Genomic DNA, 21,403 nt, shown 5'->3' on the forward strand with positions numbered 1-21,403 from the left:
CCTGAAAATGTACAATTAATATGAATCTGAAAATATTAATCTATATAATTGCTTAAGAAAATATATATAAATAAAAGTATACCTCCTAGATAGCAAAATTGTGTACCAAATCTAGCGTAAAGGCTCTATTTTATTGTATGTCCACGTATTTTAATGGTTTTATCAGCCAATGAGAGTGCACCTTTCTTGGAAAATAACAAGTACAATTAGATTTAAAATGGATTATTTAAATCTAGGCTTTCCACTTGATGCTTTTAAATCATGATTTAAATCAATCCACCATGGTGGCAGTCAATGTTTAATAAAAGTACTTGCCTACATGCCAGTGGTGAAGGAATTTGTCTGCCAAATGCCAATCAAATTTTGCACTTGGGGATCCCCAGGAAGAGGATCAGATGTGATGCTTTTATACTGCCTACTTCTAGCACAGTATCTTACATAAGACCATTGCACCAAGTGCAGCAATTGCTGTTGCGTCCTCAGCCTCCATCAGCTCTACTAGCTCACTGCCTTCCACCATACAGACAGACATCTCTCATTTCCCTCCTCTCCTCTACCAAATGTCTCTTACTGTTGTACGGATAAACCCTATCTTCTTCCCCTGTCCCTGCATGCAATCCAAATGTCCAGATATCAGGTTTCTAGAGGAAACGAGGATACTCTTCTCCTCTCAACAATGTAATCACTTTATTTTGTATGGGGTTTTTTTTGTTCTCTTTTTTTAAGAGGGGAAAATTCTTATGCCTGGTGTGCATGCATCCATTATACCATATCTCACCTGACCTATGTTCATGGCCAGCATTTACTCCTGGGGGAATTCTGTGCTACTGCATATGTGCAGAATTCATGGCCCCCGCAGATTTCTTTGCTTGCCCACAGAAAATGGTGGAGAAACAAAGGGAAGCTGCAGCACAGGCATGTCGGTTGGGCTGCCCAGAGCAGCCAGCAGAGAAATCACCATGGGGGGCTGGGGATGCCCCACCAGGTGGCTCTTATCCTGTGTTGGGCTCAGCTACTAGTCCGAGCTGGGCTGGGGGCGGGGAAGGATGAAACTTGTTCTTCCCCTGCTAGGAGTGGTTGGGGCCAGGTCAGACCCACCCCCAGAATCCTCCCTGGCTGCAGGAAGCTCCACATGCTTTCCCACACCCCACTTCCTGCCCCCATTGCGCCTCAGCTGCGTTGGGGAGGAGGTCACTGTGTGGGGAGCTGCTCCCCATCTGCCCATCCCCCAAGCATCCAGACCCCCCCCATACCAAAATCTCCCTGCCAAACCTCACCCCCCTGCCCCAGATCCCTTCTCAAGCCCTGGCTCCCTCACTGATCCCCACCCCCTCTGCATCTGGACCCCCACCTCTGCACCAAGACCACCCCCGCTGAGCCCACCCTGATGAGTCCCTCAACCCCACTGCCCCAACCAACTGCACCCGGACCTCCACCCCACCAAGCCCCACTCCCCCAGAACCCAGACCCCCTTCTGAACCCCCAACCACCTTCGTGCAGCCAGTAGCCTGTGCTTCCCACTGCTATCCTGGAACTTCCACATTTATTTATTGACAAATACAATTTTCAGAATTTTGCAGCATTTTAAAATATTGTGCTGAGAATTATTATTTTTGGCTCATAATTTTTAGTGCAGAATTTCGTAAGGAGTACCAGTATTCTAATGTTCAGTGCTATAATGTTGGCTGTAAATGCTACATCTCTGTGAGAATGGGAAAAATTCCATGAAGAAGCTGGGAATGCTTGGGGTGACTGTGTTAGGAGGCTGCTTTTATTCATCTCAGTGTTCCTGTGTGGGGAGGACGATGGTAGCAGTAGGCAGAGCTGCTACTGCAGTAGTACTGTGAAGACCGTCACTTTCTTTTCTAATAGACTGAAATGCTTAATTGCAGATGTGTGAGTTTTCTAACTACTTCAGAAAATTGTTTTAAGTCTGGATAGTTTCAACTTTTCACATGTTGATGCTGGATTTCCAGTAGATTGGCTGGACAGTATTTTTGGAGCACCATGCTCAACTTACTCCAACTGTCTGAAAATCACTTAAGTCAGGAGCTAAAGTTTTTCCTGCTCATGGTATCGTATATCAGTAGTCACTAGACATATGGCTGAATATTTGTCTTTTTACACATTCCTGTATATCTGCTAATATACAGATCCTCATGAACACTTTAACACTCAAGAACATCATGTGGATTTGGGATGCTTCCTGGAAGATTTTGATTCCATTTATGAAAACATTATTTTGATGGCCTGACATTGATAATCCTGTTCCCATATGTTTCATGGCATTTAAAAGGGGAGCTATGTTCACTTTCTTCAGATCAACCCACTTGCATTACGGAAGATAAGTACAACTTCTCAGCATGAATGAACTCAGAAACAGATACTAAAAATAACTTTCTATTAACATTTGAAATTTCCAATGCCTGCAGTGAGCAGAATGAGTGCTTTTCCCACATCAAAGTTTTATATCATTAAACCAAACAAATGGAAACTGCCTCACTAAAATGTCATATGTAGCCTTGTGCAACATGAAAGTATTTAAGTATCTTTAGCTTATTCCTTAAATCTCATTTTTAATCACTTTACCCCTTAACTGAATCCTAGGTAGTCCAAATTAATTTCTTTTTGAGGATATATTTTTATTATTGACAGAAGAATAAACATATCATAGAATAAAATTGATTAAATGGAATAAAAGAATAAAATGTTTAATAATAAAATAGATAATTTATGATGCTGAGGACTTGATAAAGGGGCTCAAAGATGAGAAACTGCATTTAAATGGCCAATCAAAACTCATTCCAAGAGTTCTAACATTTGTTAAAAAAACACTTTTTTAAAGGTTAAGGCTGATTGGGCTGTACTCTCTCTCTCTAACCTCAAACTGGATTTGCACCTTTTTATTTTAATAAGGCTGGTTTCTGTTTCACATCTTACACATGAGCAAAATAAACTCAAGTGAAAACTGTCATGGAATCTGCTCCCTAACATCAGGAGAATAATTAAGCATTTTTCCATGACCCTGATTTATTTTCTGGAGTAAAATAAACCATTCCCACCAGGACTTAAGCAACTAAATGTCTTTCTACTCCAAAAGGCAGAATACTGAGTAATTCCTGCATCCATAAGTCCTCTTAGCACTTACACATTTAATCAACCTGCTCTTTGTGTACTGGCTGATGAACATACATAGTGTGTGTTAGCATGCTTATAAAATGGTTTATTGGAAAAAAAAATTAAACCTCTGAATTTAATTGGAGGAAGGAAATAATGCCAAAATAACGTGTGAAGTAGACACAAATAGTAAATAAAAACAATTATAACATTGAAAAACTATTTTATTTTTAAAAATCACTATTTATTTCCCCTCCTTTCCTCTATTCCTGTCTCCCTCTTGCTTTGACCTGAGTGGGGCTTCAAAAGCATCTGGTTTTGCCACACCCAGACACTCTCACCAGATGAGCTTAAACAGGGCTTTTGAAGGAAAACTACTGGGCCAGTTGACTTTAGCGGATTATTAGGAGTAATGCTTCAAACAACAAGCAACACCTTACTGTGTTCTCTGAAGTCCCACTCTTATTGATCCAATGAAGACACTCGGTCCAGTGACAACAGCTTCACTTTAGAAGCGTCTCTCGTTCTACTGCCACACATCTGTGACCAGGACTGGTACCTTGTTCTTGGAAACCTCATACAAGGCATTTATGGAGTGAAGAGGAAGAGACAAAAAAAGTTAATAAATAAGGGAGAGGGAAGCAGAGGAGAGAGATAAATAGCGAAGTAACTTTTAAAAGTTACCCCAATTATTTTTTACAAAAATTGTTTGTGGTGTGGTCTGGCTAGTCAAGTGGCCTTATCTTTTCATGTACATTTGTAGGGACATAATTATATGGGCTGAAAGCTTCTTCAGTCAGTAAACTTGCAGTTTACATCTAAACCATTTTGTAAGTATTACTTCCTACTTTTATTTAGTATTGCATTGTTTCTTGTATAGTGTGTGTTAATTCATTAGAACGTTCAAAGAGACTGTGACAGTCTGTCTAGCCTGTCGTAAATTTATACACAAGGTAAAAATTATATTAAAGCGGTTCTACAGTTTTATTTGGTGACGTATTTCCATATTTTTAGTTATGCTGCATTATAAAGGGCCTGGCTCTCTGCATGGTAATGAAAATTCTTCAAAATGTTTAGAATAAGCTAATTGATATGTATGCATGTGTTTTCTGTACTCAGTCTGAGACACAGCTTAACTAAGATTTTGGCAGGCTTGAAAGAACTTTCATACCATGAGAAGGGAGTTTTTAAAGATACTGTGGCTTCGCATTTGAACAGATTTTGTTGGTAGGAAGAGACAAGGAGTCAACAAAAAATAGCTTAGGAAAGTGATGTAACATATTATATATGAGGCCCAAAGCAGGCCTTGGGAGAACCAAAAAGCTGTATTTTCTGTAAGGGGAGAGGGGATTTTGCTAAAATATGCTCTCCCATCCCTCTCTCTCTACCCTAGGTTATGTAAAACCTTTCTGGTGCTCTTGATTAGGCCTTTGAAACTGTGGGTCAGACGCAGACTTTTTCTGTATTGGCCTGCTTAAACATTTTTTAGTCTAAGGAGAGCCTGTATTTAACTATTTTATTTTGTGAATTTCCTCTGTTTCTGTAATTAACCAATAAAGTCTGCTTTGATTTAAGACAACCTGTCTTCAGTCTTTGATCCTGTTAGTCACTGACAAGAGTCTCTTGGAAGGAACTAACCTCTTCCCTTGTGAGAGGGAGGGCACAGCAACTGAAAGCTTCAAGGTGGGAGGAAGGCCCCAGTAATTAAGATCTCAGGTGTCATTACAAAGACAATAACTGTCTGTAATATAATATTAAATAATTTAATTCTAAATTATAAAATATGGGTCATGTTAGAAGCAGCAAAGAAAATTCAATATGCTCTTAGTGGCATCATCATACAAAAACGTGAGTTAAACTTTAGTGTCCTGTGTTTTACAGTTTACTGTGTTTAAACCAGCTCCTAAATTAGACCTTGAAAGCCAGATGGACATTATACCTTTTGGACTAGTATCTTACGTTTTAAGGTTTTGACCAGCTGGCTCCCAAGCCAAAATTTTTGCTGGAACAACAGTTCAGGGCAGGAATTGAAGTTGGTTGCTGGCATGGTGAGACCAGTCATATCAGAGAGAGCTTTAAATAATATCTATGGGAGTACTTCTAATAGAACAGAATTGGAGCGGAGGTGTATGCTCTACGTTATCTCAAAAAGGATTGGGAGTTCTGTGAGGGTAGTTATGCTCTCTGTTCCAAAAAGGAGTCAGTTCAGATATTTCCCAAATTTGAAATCATTAAAAAAGCATATTGCACCACCTAGTCCTCTTGCCCTCAATGTGTGTGTGAGGAATTTCCCCTGCACAGTTATGAGTCCATAAGGGTGCTATAGGGAGGGGTGCCCTCAGCTGAGTCCTGTTTTTCCCCCTCCCACTTAATGCAGCAGTCCCTCCTTCGTCTGCTTTTGTCATTATCCTGCTGTTCAGCCTTTTATCATTATCACGAGTACACTTCACACATCAACCAACTTTCAAACACAGGTTTCACTTTCAACTATTTAAAACTTTTTCTTCTGGTATTCTAGTATAATTGGTAATGTAAAGTTGAAATCTATTTCATTTTTTTTAAATTGAGTTAAAAGTAATTTCAGTTACTACCCTTATCCTTGAGTAGTCCTGCCAGTTTTCTTCAAATCACATACTCATAATTTTTTATGATTTTCACTCTCCTGTTGCTGTGTGAAGGCCCATAGGAACAATAAAGGAAACTGACTAAAGAAGGGTAAATCTTGAAACTGACTTTACACAAAGTGCTGTTGAATGCACAATGTAAAACAAACTAAAAAATAGATAAGTTTCCTCTCGTATTTTTCAGTTAACAGCATTTTTAGACATCACTTGTAATAGCCAGTAAAAATATTAGATATTCATGTGATTTGCCAAATGGCAGGAATACCACAAGTAAAAGCATTAGGTGCTAATGAAATTAGATTGCCAAATCTCCCAGAGCACAAGGCAGAGACAATATGTCTGCAAGGTGAAGCTTCATTTCTCCATATACCTCTGGGGTTTGGAGATTTTTCCACTTGTTTCCATCTTTATTTAGCTATCCTACCAGAATCTTTGTTCAGAATTCTGTCCCAGTGTGAGTAGTGTTAGACTGATTTGGTTTTATGGATTCTTGTTCATCCTAGGAGTTTGAAGAACTGATTCACTAATTGTGTTTAATCTTAGGATCTCTCTTACTGTACTGCATGTTCATCAACATTACCTTGATTAATGGTCACAGGCTCTAGCTTGGATTCTTTCTCTTAACAGTTGTTGACATAGCAACCCTTCCTGTTCCAGAGACATTTTCTGGATTTTTGCCAGAACTGACAAAAGTGATGTTAGCAAAATTATATTTTGTTGAATGTTAACTGCTCTTTAGAGCCCCTGCTACATACTTTAGTCTGAAACAGATTTTTTTTCCATTGAACTGTTTTACAGTAGCAAATTTAGTGCTCATCAAAGGTGCATGATTGATGGGTCTGGAGTCTTCTGTTTCCCAGCAAGAGGGGGGCATCACAGGAAGCAGTGAAGTCATATTTTGCTCTGCCACATTACTGTGCCCCTCTGAATGCATGAAAGCTAGCTTGGCTGTCTTGGCTCATTCAATCCTTGTGCTCCCTCCTGCAACTTCCAAGAAGGGTGCCAGTTGTGGTGGTGGTTTGTGATGTGGGTCCAGCTGGAAACTGTTCTAAAATACTTAAAAAAGAAATGGAAGCAGCTAAGTTGGGAATTGCAGCTGAGTAAGAAATAATTACAGAGTGTAAAAAAAAAAAAAAAAAGACCCATTGTTAATATTATATTGTTTGCCCACAAATATAATAACATATAATCATTGTCCAATTTTACCAACTGACTTATTTTTATCTTGCAGAGTACTGGTCATTACAGAACAAAACAACCAGATTGGTGAATGCAATTTTTTTTTTGTTTTTGCTCTTCTTTATTCAAAATATGTTTTTTATCCAGGAAACCAGAATTGACAGACTCTGCCTCTCTGCTGGAGACCTTCAAATTTCTTGAAAATGCAGCTGCAGATTTCAGTGATGAAGATGAGGATGAAGATATTGAAGGAAGAGAGAAAACAATGATTGATACCTCAACGGTGGGTCAAAAAAACTCATTGTTGAAAAACTTGTGGTGAACAGAAAAGTAAAAGGAAAGTGTGAGGTTAAGAAAACGTAAACAGGTTGATTCTCTGTCACTTATACATGTGTATCTGCATGTGCCCCAGGCAAATTATTAAATGTACCCCATATATGAATAAATGTAAATCTGCCTAGTTGGGTGTGCAAGATTGGAAGCGTAAGATACGCGCTTCTGAATGTGTGTGTACAAAGTAAGCGTGCCTACTTGGAGCTTGAAAATGATCTCCAAATGTTACTTTTTACTCTTCTTTGGACTATTCTGTTAGCTTTATATATATATATATATATATATAAACAACCCTCCTGCTCTATTTGAATCCAGAAGTTTGTGAACCTAATTATTTTTAATGAACATCTGATCAATTTTGTTTTTTAGGAACCACACACCTTCTAATTCAATCTTCCTCCTTTTGACGTTGAGAAGTATAATCTGTAATGCTAAATCAGAAATCCATTTGATGCGAAATATTTGCTTATATTGGCTTAAAACTTTTAAACTAATTTGAGGAAAATGCTTTTTGCACTTTCCCAAAACGTATTACATTTCATTTTTAGCAGCTTGTAGAGAATCTTAAAGTAAATGTACCTGTAATATATGAATTAACCCAATCCCTTTTTGTTTTGCCAAATTGTTATGCTTATAAGAAGCACACAGAATCTTTTTCAGGGGAAAAGACAATACACCATGTTTATTGAAGATACAACAATTAGTATATGCATTCAATCACACCACACACAGACACACACTGTCCTGCCAAGCGGTGTTATAGTTATCAGTCCAGAGTCCAGATCAATCTAGTGGCCAGCTAGGTTGATCACCGGTAGGGAGGAGCTGGGTTCCATCGGTCGCGACACGATGCTCCGGGGAAGTCTTGGCAGGATGAACCCAATGTTTCATGACAAGGCACCCTGTTTATATAGTGATTTTTCCTGCATTGGGACCAATGAGTTTTGCACCGTCATGCTGTAATCAATTGTTGTTTAACAAGTGCTTGGTTTAAAAAAAAATTTTTATTTATTTATTTAGTTTTATTAAGTTCCTCAGGGAGTTATCCCATGGTGGTTGTGATTACAGCTTTCTTGTCGCCATTGATAGGTGCCTGTCTCATTTTTAGAGTCTTTAATATGTCCTCCTCTGACATTTTAATAGGGGCGTGTTACAGCCTCCTGGCGCCCTTGCGTCTGCCTCCAGTTCCTCCCTAGACCATCTGGTTAAGCAATGGTCTTTACACTTATCTTGTAACACACACATTCCTCATTCACACCCAAAACAAAATTAATTTATACAGAACATTTTGAACAGGAACATCAAGTTGCAATGCAAAAGAAAACAATTAGGCATTCTTTTACTTATTTTAAAATGCTAAACCTACAACAAATTGGTGACCCTCAAAGGTCTGTCACTGCCTTGAAATCAGCACAGACACAGATTCTGGCTGATGTATCTTTACCACTGGCCCATTAGGTCATTTCTTTCTGTTATTCAAAAAGGGTAGGCTGGCAGGATGTGATCAAATCATACACCAATACATTTATTACATATTACATTATTTTTCTTTATCCTTCATTCTAAATTATATAAAATACAAACACTACTACTACAAAATGACTAAACTTCCTTTTGAGTATACAATGTATGGTAAGGTTACAATTGATCAAATGAAAATGTCTGACAATTTTGTCCTAATAAATCACGTTTGTCTGATCAGTTAGTGGTATTTAAATATAATTTTAAAATAACAGACCAATTAGTAGTTTATGGTACAATGGTGATTGACTGTGGAAGTACAAATAAATGCCCTTTCTTTCTCTGTCATCAAGGGACCGCAATCTGTAACAAGCAAATTTACTTTCTGCAGATCTAAAAAAATTTTTTTCAATGTCTTTTACCTTTGCAAAAATAATCTCTCTTGGGTGCGTTTCTAATCATATGAAGCACAAAAATTCTTCCTTGAAAATTTATCCATCATAAAATCTAAAAAACAGTGATAACTGGGCAGTGTCATTAAATCGCTTGATTCAGCCTCTTTAAGAGACATGTATTTGGCATTTTTAAAACCATAAAGCAGTGCTGACAGACAATCCTTGTAATTTATCTCCAGTCTTCACACTGCCATAGAATTAGGCAGGGAAACTTGCTTCACATGGTTCACGTCATCTTTTCCTATTTGCCGGAGATAAAAACAGTCATAGGCAAATGGTAGGCAGCGCATCGCTATTCGTGAATTTAATTATAAACATTTTTTAAGAGGAGCTGGTGGGCCACACAGGAAGCCTTGATGGAACGCATTTGGCTCCGAGGCTGCCTATTGAGTATCGCTGCACTACTGCTTAGATCGGCTTAACTATGCCACTCAGTGGTGTGGATTTTTCACGTAGTTATGTCAACCTAATTTTTAGTATAGATCAGGCCTAAGTGAAATAAGTACTGCTCAAAAGCAGTTTTTCATTGAAATAGAGGCCATTAAAATTGACAATATATAATAACTAATATATATAAATAACAAACCTAAGTCACTGTTAATTAAATGACTTTAACGTAGACAATCCGCTTTTGTTGTAGGAAAAATACATTTTGTTTGACTAGTATAGTATGAATTAGTGTAGCTTAGAACTTTTTGTTTTTTAAAATAAATTACTGAGATGGTGTTAATGACCAAAGAAAATCCAACTTAGAAGTGACAAAAGCATAGATGGTGATGGTAAAATGTGCAACAAATAGGCAAGGTCATCACCACCATTTTGCCCAGCAAAGATGAATCTGAACAAATCAGAAGACAGCAGCTACTCAACAGACTCTCACCTCTATGTTTTTGTGTGTGTCTATAGGGTGGGGCACATCAAAGACAAACCTGGACATCAAAAACTCTGATTTCAGAAAAGTAGAGCCTGTCTAGCCACTGAAACTTGCTTTTCTTGAGGCTTTTGTGAAGTGCTGCATACACTTTTGCCCTCTTGTAAAAACCTACCACTATGCATTTATTTTGGACTAAAATCCTTTCATGTATGTTTATACACAAGCTACTTGTTGTTACATTACCCATGGTACAGTCTGGACAGGTGGATAGCTGTGTCCCCTCAGTTCTCAAACCTGGGGTGCCTCTTACACTGCTATGCTGTGAGAGCAACCATTCCGTTTGCTCACACACAAACTCCAGCTATATTGTATGAGTGCTATAGCTAGCCACTCCTGAATTACATTGCAGGGCGACACCAATCCCAGACCTTCCCCCAGAAATATACATCTTGTACTGCCCAAATGAAGTTTCCCAAATATTTCAATCCAAAAACACACTGTTTAGATAAAACAAGTTTATTAACTAAAGAAAAATAGGTTTTAAGTGATTACAAGAAATGAGTCATATAGGTTAGAATTGGTTACAAGTAAATAAAAGGTAAAACACATCTAATACTGAACTTAAGCTAAATGAATTCAAAGCAGTCTCAGTAATGTTATACAGTAGACTCTTATAACTTTACATACAATGTTGCCACACACATTTTACCAGAACAATAATGATCAGCACATTATGAGTTTTCAAAGGATACCTCATAAGGCATACTTTGTACTAAATCCATTATAGTTTTGTAAAAAGGCTGAACACAGGAATACAGACTGTCACACTTGTAGACTGTATCCCTGGTAAATTACCAGTATAGCCCTTAATGTGCTAAGGTTGTGTATTGACTGCTTTAGGGTGTGAAAAATTGTTGTTTTAGACAGGACTTTCCTTTAGATTTACAGTTTGAATAAATCAAATGTGTTCACTTTGTCCTGTTTCCCCCCTGCCCCTGCCGCTAAAATACAGGTACCCTATGTTTTTGGTTTTTTTACTGCCTCTGTTCTAACTTTATTAGTTCCACATGTGAAAGCAAATAGTACTGGTAGATACAAAGTTGTATTTTTAGTTTAATTTAGCTTTTTTATTTTTATTTAGATGGTGAGGAGAAGAGTGGTGTCTGATAGCAGTGAAGACAGAGATACAGAAGAAGCTTTGAAAGAATTTGACTTCTTGGTTGGATCAGATGATGGAGATGGAGAATCTAGAAGTTCAGGAGATGGAACTGACTGGGGTAAGAGAGCTTAGTGGATCACACCATAAAAACAGAAAATGAGTCAAGCATAAAAACTGAACAATATTTTGCCAAGATCGCAACATCTTTAAAGGAGTTCTACTGTAAATCCTTGGGTGGTAGACTGAGATATTGTTACTTTTCTGTATGCAGCTTTATGCACAGATTTTTAAGATATTCACATTTTTGTTCAGGTGTCTCTATTAAGTAATAATGCAAATAAATAATCTTATTAAATAAGATTAAATAATCTTTATAGAGTTCCAATACCTTTTCTATCTATCCAAACTATAGAAGCCCTATAAAACGTTGATTTGTCAGGTTGTAAACGTGAATATGAGAGGTTTTTAATATTCTTCCCTTCCTCCCACTTTAATAGAGAAAGCAATGTGAGTCATAAAGATTTAATTTTTTTTTCCATTCAAATGGTGGCAATTTGAGCAGTTTGGTCTATTCTGTTGCTCAAATTCCTTTGAAAAGATAGCAGGCATATATTTAAATCCTACTTAGTTAGAAAGAGAATTTCATGAACTATTGTCTAGTAATATTTAGTTCAAGTTAATGTCTTGCAGCCAGGTTATCAGAACCCAGTTTACTGTGAAGAATTGATTACTTAAGCCCCAGCACACTACATAGACTAGCTGCATGCCAATCTGATAGATTCTGAGGATATTTGGCCCAGTATATAAAAGGTTGAGAGGCTGCAGTTAACTCTGATGGTGGGAGGATGTGAGCTCCCTAAGCTCCCCTCCTAGCCCAGTGCACATCTCTAACTCTCTCACCATTCATTAACTGGTTACAAGGAAGAAGAAAGCTTTACTTGAGCTTTAGGCTTGCAGTAACCCTAAATGTACTGAAATCACTGGGCCTTGGATTGGACTGTAAATAGTTACTTTAAATATAGCTACAAGAATTCCCTTAAGTAATTAAAAGGACATGATTCTTCCCCAAAAATAGTTCTTGAAAGGCATACTGGTATTTGCTTTTTTTTATAATTAAACCTTCATCTTTTCTGCTTTCTGAGCATAGTGTATCTATCACTTGTGCCACTGAAACGTGAATAGGTTGAGTTTGTCAGTTATCAGTCCTATTTAATTTAAAGTGTTAAATAAATTCTTAATAACATTGACAGCTCAGTACAGATTTACAAAAGATTTACTCTCCTACTCCCCCGCCCCCCAAAATGTATGTTATGGAAAGTTATAATTTCCTTTATAGTTGTATGTTTTCAATCCTTGTAAAATTGGATCCAAAGGAGGTTTTCAGTTCTTTATATCACAGCTTGTAATTACAGTTATAATAGTCTGTCTGCATAAGCTGCCACAATATGTCATTATAAATCTTTTATCAATTCATTTAAGACACTTATTTGATTTAAATGAAATGAAAAATTAAATGTAATAATGTCTTATAACTTAATATATTGGAAATAGGGAGAAAACAGATGGTAAAGTTGTTTAAAAATTGCTTTCTAGCTTTGAACAGTACATTTTTTGCAACAAAAATTTCCCGAACATTTTTAATAGTAATTTATTAAACAGGTACAATGGAATGCCATAACTGACTACTTTTGAGAGCCTTTAGAGTTGATCAGATCTGTTATTTCTAAACTAGAAAGCATTTACATACTAGTTCAAAATCCACTTTGTAAGATGGATTAAATATGATGTATGGTACATGCAGGAAGTATGTAAGTGTGTATTATCATAGGCATGCCATAGAATATTAATGTCTGAAGTAGTTTGCTGACAACTCTGCCATCTATGTCCTGCATATTTCTAAACATTTTTTTGCCAAAGGAGAGCAGAAATTCCATGTCAAATCTGGGGAAGAAAAGCATGATCAGCTAAAACTTCTCTCCTGATTTCAGAAATGGTGGCCTGCTGACCACAAACAAAACTGCCCTGCCCTGCCATTAAATGTAATGCTGCTTATATTTCATGATCCATTTTTATTCTACCTCTGTATTACACTTCTGGGAATGACTCCAGTGCTCATGTGGGGAATATTTCTTAACTTCTACCCCCAGCAAATCACCAGACTTGCAGAGACTGGGGAAAAATCTGCGGTGAAGAAACTGATACTCTCCTTTTCCTCTCCCTCACAATATATGTGGAAAATATCCATACATAGAGTAGACCTTCTGTACATGGGTCAAAAGGACTTAGCCCATCGATGGCCCATAATAGTTTACCTCTTCCCTAGGAACTTTTTTTATCTATTGATATTTCTCCATTTTCAAAGGCGTTCCAAAAATAATTAATTCTTAGCTCAACTATTTGTTTCCTTAATTAATTAATCTATTACCCGTGGACGTAACTCATCTTTGATCGCTGTTTTTTGTATCATAATTCTATCCAAATCCAATGTGTTAGTCTCTTCCAATTTATTAGAATTTATAAATACTTCCTCCATGGATGTGTTAATGTCTTCACCTCCATTTATATCAGTGGTTCTCAACCAGGGGTACATATACCCCTGAGGGTATGCAGAGGTCTTCTAGGGGGTACATCAACTCATCTAGATAGTTGCCTAGTTTTATAATGGGCTAAAAGCACTACCAAAATCAGTACAAACTAAAATTTCATAAAGACGATTACTTGTTTATGCTACTCTATCTATTATATCAGTGTTTCTCAACCAGGGGGGTGTCATGATTTATTTTATAATTATATGGTAAAAATGAGAAAGTAAGCAATTTTTCAGTAATAGTGTGCTGACACACTTTTGTATTCTTATTAGGGCTGTTGATTAATCACAGTTAACTTGCAATTATCTGGAAAAAAAAAGTAACCACAATTAAAAAATGAATCACGATTAATCGAAGTTTTAATTGCACTGTTAAACAATAGACTACCAATTTAAATGTATTAAATATTTTGGATGTTTTTCTACATTTTCAAATATATTGATTTCAATTACAACACAGAATACAAAAGTGTACAGTGCTCACTTTACATTATTTTTCTTACAAATATTTGCACTGTAAAAATGACAAAAATAGTATTTTTCAATTCACCTCATACAAGTACTGTAGTCCAATCTCTTTATCATGAAAGTGGAACTTACAAATGTAGATTTTTTTTTATTACATAACTGCACTCCATAACAAAACAATGTAGAACTTTAGAGCCTACAAGTCCACTCAGTCCTACTTCTTGTGCAGCCAATCACTAAGAGAATCTTTAGCAAATCTGGCACGTAAATATCTTGCAATGCTGGCTACCATGGTGCCATGCGAACGCCTGTTGTCACTTTCAGGTGACATTGCAAACAAGAAGCAGGCAGCATTATCTCCAGCAAATGTAAACAAACTTGTTTGTCTGAGCAATTGGCTGAACAAGAAGTAGGACTGAATGGACTTGTAGGATCTAAAATTTTACATTGTTTTATTTTTGAATGCAGTTATTTTTTGTACATAACTCCATATTTGTAAGTTTCTCTTTCATGATAAAGAGATTGCACTACAGTACTTGTATTAAGTTAATTGAAAAATACTATTTATTTTATTTTTATAGTGCAAATATTTATAATGAAAAAAAATATTAAGTGAGCACTGTACACTTTGTATTTTGCGTTGTAATTGAAATCAATATATTTGAAAATGTGAAGAACATCCAAAAATATTTATATAAATGGTATTCTATATTGTTTAAACGCGTGATTAATTGCGATTGATTTTGTTTAATTGCTTGACAGGCCTAATTCTTGTGTCTCATTTTGTAAGCAAGTAGTATTTGATTGAAGTGGAACTTGGGATACACAAGACAAATCAGATTCCTGAAAGGAGTACAGTAGTACAGTTACTAGCTCTTGCATGGTAAATAAGCACCCCAAATTTCACAAGAAGCCAAAAATCAAGCTAATCCAATTTCAAAGCAAGGCCAAAACAAGCCAGTCCCTAAGAACCCCAACACTCTGTGACTAGATCCCCCTGGCATGCAGTCTGGGACTGTGGTGTTCCTGCTGTGCACCCCTGACTCTCTCCTCCCACCCCCACCCCACCCCCCGCTTGCCGGGAGCTGGTCAAAAAAAAGATGCAACAAGCTACAAGCCAAAAACTAGTCAACAAGCAACTCACAAACCAATTAAGTCAAAAACAAGCCCAATTTCTGCATTATTTCACGGGTTTGGCATGTCTGTACAGTAGCCTGGAAATGTTGAGAACCACTGATTTAGATTATCAGCCTCAGACATTGCTTACCTTCATGTCGTATTGTACCTATCATTTTGTTGGCCAAAGAGAGCTGAATACTGCTATCAGCGTCACTTCTGAATAGCCTGTAGTGGTGTCTGAAGAACATAGAATACACTTTCCAAAGGAGTGAGCAACCATTTATTTTCTTTCAGTAATCATTCATTACATTACTTTCCTGTTAGTGGCCTCACTGTTTTTTTTATTTGTCATGCTTCTAATATTTTAATAATACACCATAAACTATAATGGCCATCAATTAGGTAATATGCTTAATAAAAAAAATTAAATCAGAAAATGCTACATGGGCAAACTTTTTTTTAATAGTTTGTTTTAACTGACACAATCTGAGATTAAATTTCTAACTTTGGGGTGTGCTTCTTTCATTTCACACTAACTGAGGGAAAAAATGCCACTTAACTTTTGAGTAGTTTGGCTTTTGTTAGTTGAATCTAGATCTTTGAGGAAATACAGTTTTGTGTTCTATTATAGCTGTAGGTGAGGTGGTCTGCATTCAGTTGGAAATCCTGCTTTCCACAGTTTTGTACTAAGATGGGCATAAACTTATTGACTGAATCATAGCATGAAAGGTCTTGAGTGTTTTTATTCATTTAAATGTTAGATTTTGAAACTAGATAAGTTATCACTGTGTACACAAGAAAATACTTTTCATATGGGTTTTGAACGTGCACATTAGTCCCTGAAGAGCCCTTTAAATGACAGATCAATCATAGCCAAATGATCTGTTCTGAACCATCAGGAGAATAATTCACCACTTTTTAAATTTTTTAAAAGGAAGGAACACTTTACCAATTTTAGGCTTAAGGAATAAACTTTATATTAAATATTAATGAAACATGATAAATTTGAATGAGGAAAATAAAGCCTTAATTTAATACATTTTTTAAAAGAAAACCCACAGTTGTAATGTAAAAATACATAAATGATAAATGGTATTTTTCAGCTCTGAGTTGTCTGTTATAGTAAACTGCCTAAATTCAGTCTTCTGGTATGCTGTTTAAATGTCTTTAATATTCGTACCTACATATCACCTTTCATTGGAGGATCTCAAAAGTGTTTACAAATGTGGGTAAGTGTTATTTTCCCTGTTGTACAACAGGGGAAACTGCGAATCATTGACTTAACTGCAGGTATGGCAGAAGTTCAGTTGAGTTTAGGTATAAAATGCAGGCTTCCGACACTAGACGTGCTGCTTCCTTTGTCTGACTGTGATATCTCAAATTTTTCCAGTCTCTTGTTAAATTGAATGCACTTTTAATGTCTAAAATTATTTGTAAAAACCCTGGTAAAATGTAAAGTAAACTGTTACAAAAACCCCTTTAATTTAAACATGCTTTTTTTGTATAAATTATAGGGTAAGACTAAGTAAACTCTAGACATGCTGCACCCATGCTGTAAGTGCTAGGTTAGATTAGTAATGTAATGTGTATTTGTGGATATAATTATTTCTCTGGAAAAATAATTAAAGCAGTAAAAGTATTACCTGCTTGTTAGAAGAGGAAAAACAAAACAAAAAATGACAACAAAAACACTTTCTATGAACAATCACTTATTGGGTTCAGAGATTAAGCATTTGAAATTTCATCACAAAATGATTTTTAAGAAATTCTGAGCAAGTGAAAATAGGGGTGAGAATACAATCTCGCAGAATTTGCAACCATGGTGCTACTTGTGTATTTTAAATACAAGGTATAAATAAGATTGACAACAGCTGCTACCTCCTTCAGTGAAAACTGTTTAGTGACATATTTAAAAAGGATGTTTCATTTGTTTTACTTTATTTAGAAAAGGAAGACCAGTGTCTCATGCCTGAAGCCTGGAATGTGGACCAGGGAGTAATAACCAAACTCAAGGAACAATACAAAAAGGAGCGCAAGGGAAAAAAGGGGGTGAAGAGTAAGTGGAAAACATTGCACCTTAAAATCATAAATCCCACCTCTTTCACACCCCTAATTCTATCTTTCTTTCAATGTTTTCCTAAAACTACTTACTCTTTTACTTTGTCACTCCTGACTGCTTTCCTGTTCACCAGTGCTCAGGGGTTGAAATTAATGATAGTCCAGTTGCCTGAGAAAGTAGGAAGATGCTGACTGGGATATAACTTTTACCGGTTTAGTGTTGGATAAATTCAAAGTGATTATTCTGGACGTGGACTATGTAGCAATCAGTGGTGATATATAGACATATGAAGTTTAAATGCATTGTTTTGATACTTTATTTAACTGTATATTTCAACTGAGAAAATGTCAGAACTCTTAGTTGAAAACATGCCAGTTTTATAAGACCTGTTTTAGAGTTTGGTAAATAAAACAAACAACTCTTTAGTATCTGTTAGCTGACAGAGGGAGAAACAAGTTAATTTCTACCCCGTTTGTACTTAATAGTCACAACATGCAAGTCATGCTGTCCTCATAATTCCTTATGCAGGGCTCGAAATGGAAAATAAATCTTATTGACAACCTCTAAGTCAATTCTTATTTATCAACTACCATTATACCTGTGGAATTTATATTTGTCATAGGTGTTATTTGGATTCCAAGCAAACAGCTGTGATAGGTATCTGAAATACAATTTCTAGCCCTGTTCATCATACCTTTCTCTGTTACATCTCCTGAAACCAAAATCCATTATGTGAAACCTGTGGTGTTAAATAAAAAAAGTATTATACACATTTCAGAGTCAAGTTAAATGTTTAACATGGAAATCATAACTATTTCGAACATAAAGCTGTGTTGAGAACTCTTGTGGGAATAATTGAAATTGAAAAATAATGCACCTAATTCAGGGGAAAATGTGAAGGAGATGTTTCATTACTCCTCCCTTTTGTGGGAAGATGCTTATTCATTTTAAGGGAACTGTCACTTCCAGCATGTTTACAAAATCCTACAAAAAGATGCCATGTCCTCTGCATTATTGTTTCAAGGTTGCCTCATTTTGTTACTTTCTGCATTTAGTAGATTCTAAATGTGATTGGTTGCAGGTCAGTAAATATTAGCTTTGAGATCATAGCATCAAATATAGCATGTAGAAGTTAAACCTACATTATTACTTTCTCTAAGCAAATCAGTATGTACTTTAGATTCCTATGCTGATATGAATGACATTTGAAAGAATTCTGTCTTCTTTGATTGCAGTTATTTGAGGTGCCATTGAGGTACCTGAAAAAATGCAAGCATAGCAAGAAGTTGAGCTTTCCCCACAAAAAGTTGTTTTACCAAATAAATTCTGAATTTCTTCGTAATTAAAATAGAGATTCTCATGCAATAGGAATACACAGAAAATTAATTTAATAACTTTTTGTCTACATGTACAATATCCTAGTACATGTATATAGTATACAGTACCAGGGCCAAAGTTTTAATGAGCTAACTTGCTAGAAACATTTAAATTAACAAATAAATAGAAATGAGTACATTTCTCAATCAGATATTGGGTGTGTAGATCCTGATTATCAAATTATAGTAATTAATGATTAATTTAGGCACAGCTATCATTGGAACTTTGTTTTATATGTTTAATGAGCAAAGTGCCTGATGCAAGACTGCAGTTTGGCACCTTGTACTACTTCACAAGGGTATTGTAGTTACATGTACAGTAACATGTTTTTGGATGGAGGTTTGATCTGGGGGAGACCAAGAATTACAGACATTAAGTATCTTTCCATGGACAAACCATCATTGGAAGGGCATCAGTGCAGAAAAATCGGGAGGAGTCGCACCTATTATTTATCACCTGTTCATGATCTTAGAGAAGAAAGGAGTGAGGAAAGAAATGGAGGGGGGGGGATTAAACACCTTAATATTGAGATGTCTGAAGTCTGTTTTATAACTTTAATCTCATCATAGATGAGTATTCAGAGATAACTGTTCAGTAAAATGTTGTTTTTCTATAAAATCAGATACTGTATTAAAACAATCTTGCAAAATCCTATTCACTCTTTGCCTGACTCAAGTAATGTTTTGTAATAGACAACTAAAATACTATTTAGTTTCCTCATTATCATTGTGGTAAGGGTGGGAAAAATAGAACTTGTACCTGGGCTAATACATTTATAATGATTTTGCAAGGCTGTAGTAAAAATTCCTGTGAAGTAGCGTAATAAGATCATACATATATTAGAATACACCTCTGTGTTAAAGCTACTTAAAAATAGCTGTATTATTTACTGGTTTAGGAAAAACCATAATGGACTATGGGTAAGATATTTTCCCATTCTTAATTAAACTTACAACAGGAAAAACTACCGAAGATATGTTTCAGCCTCAATCCTATATAAAACAGTCAAAACAGGGATGTGGGAAAATGATGGCGCAAAGCACAGGTAAGTGTCAAGAAGGGCACGGGTCTTCACCCCATGTAGCTTCAGGAAGTAAGCCAGCGAATCCAGTTTGATTTATATGTTTAATATAACAATTGTGTAGATTATGTAGCATCACAAATATACACTCCTGCACAAATAATTGTAAAATATTCACAAATTTATTTAAAGAATATACTGCACAAAGCATCTGCACAGATTTTTTAAATAATTCACAAATGTTTGCAATTGTTCTTGAAAAGCAATAAAATATTTTGTTCAATCATTGTTGCGATGAGTCAATTGAAGGTATTTAACTTTTTCATGCAAATAGCAGTGTGAGTTCATAAAAGTGGGAGAAAAAATTCTCAGTTGCTTCCATCACTTTCTTTTTCAAAATGTTCATTTCATGCTGAAAGGTTAGTTACTGCTGGAAGTAGGCGCTCATTACTGATGTTTATTAGGAAATGTCTTATCAAAGATAGGATCCATTGTTGCTTGTCTTGCTGTAACGTATTTGATGTGATAAATTGCATTGCCGTGAATTACGTTTACATAAGCCATTTCCCTTTTGTTTTTCCCGGTTAGGGCCCAACAGGTCAAAGCTGCAAGACATGCTTGCAAACTTGAGAGATGTTGATGATCTACCTTCATTACAACCATCTGTCACATCCCCTTCTAGGCCGAGTAGCTCAAGGCTTATTGAACATGAGATAAACAGGACAGATGAAGGCAAGTATTTAAATCTGTATATGTTTATATAAATGTGTGTATGTTTGTATATTTATAATAATTATGATTACCTAACATTTTACATCTGATACTTTAAAGCGCTTTGCAGATATTAATTTAGCCTCATCATATCCCTGAGGTAGATAAGCATTATCCCCTTCCTCCATCACCCAGGGGAATTCAGGGAGAGATTTAAATTCCTGATCTGAAATTTTTTGAGGTCAGTGGAAAGACTGCAGTGAGCTTCGTGTCAGGCCCTAAGTCATTTGCCAATGTTCACCCTAGAAAACTGGCAGAGTCAGGTATAGAACACAGATCTCCCAGATCTTAACCACAAAACCATCCTTTGTCCATGTATGATTGTTCAGAAGATGTGTAGCATTTTATAATATTTGAGCACAGTGATAAGGAACAAACTCTGCAGCTAAATTAAAGGGTGTGTCTAACATGGAAACACGCAGTGACTGAGTCCAGAATCATAGAGGAAAGACAGACCGCAATTTTTGCTCAGGTTGCTTGCCCATTTCTTAAATTTTATAGTGGTGTCTGTATCTAAAATCCTCAGTGAGTTAGGATCGGGGTGGAAAGTCCTAATATGCTGTGCACGGTCTCTGATTTGGTATGTAACACTTACCTTCACAAACACTACACCTATAAATTGTTAATTGCAGTGTTTTAGCTTCAGTATTTCAGTTATTTTAATGATGTACAGAATAATCAAATAAGTATAAAAGTGCCTTTTCTGAGGTGTTATGAGGCATACTGTGATTTATGCCCAAAAGATTACTAAATATGACTAGAAAAATCAGCAAAACATAATTTTGGCTAATAATCCATA

The 21,403-nt window shown here is 36.2% G+C and overlaps 1 protein-coding gene across 6 annotated transcripts in view; it reads left to right on the plus strand.

The window, feature by feature from the left end:
* STRN (striatin) overlaps positions 1–21,403 on the plus strand; it is a 110,870-nt gene that overhangs the window by 52,636 nt on the left and 36,831 nt on the right. For 5 of the 6 annotated variants that reach the window (XM_039529803.1, XM_039529805.1, XM_039529806.1 and 2 more), the window contains exons 6-10: positions 7,068–7,203; positions 11,185–11,320; positions 17,322–17,432; positions 19,771–19,857; positions 20,422–20,565. In XM_039529803.1, the coding sequence (XP_039385737.1) occupies positions 7,068–7,203; positions 11,185–11,320; positions 17,322–17,432; positions 19,771–19,857; positions 20,422–20,565 (614 nt within the window). The remainder of the gene's footprint in view (positions 1–7,067; positions 7,204–11,184; positions 11,321–17,321; positions 17,433–19,770; positions 19,858–20,421; positions 20,566–21,403) is intronic. The other variant, XM_039529804.1, reaches the window with a different exon arrangement.

The sequence above is a fragment of the Mauremys reevesii genome, linkage group 3, assembly GCF_016161935.1.
Source record: "Mauremys reevesii isolate NIE-2019 linkage group 3, ASM1616193v1, whole genome shotgun sequence".
In the NCBI taxonomy this organism is placed as follows: Eukaryota; Metazoa; Chordata; order Testudines; family Geoemydidae; genus Mauremys; species Mauremys reevesii.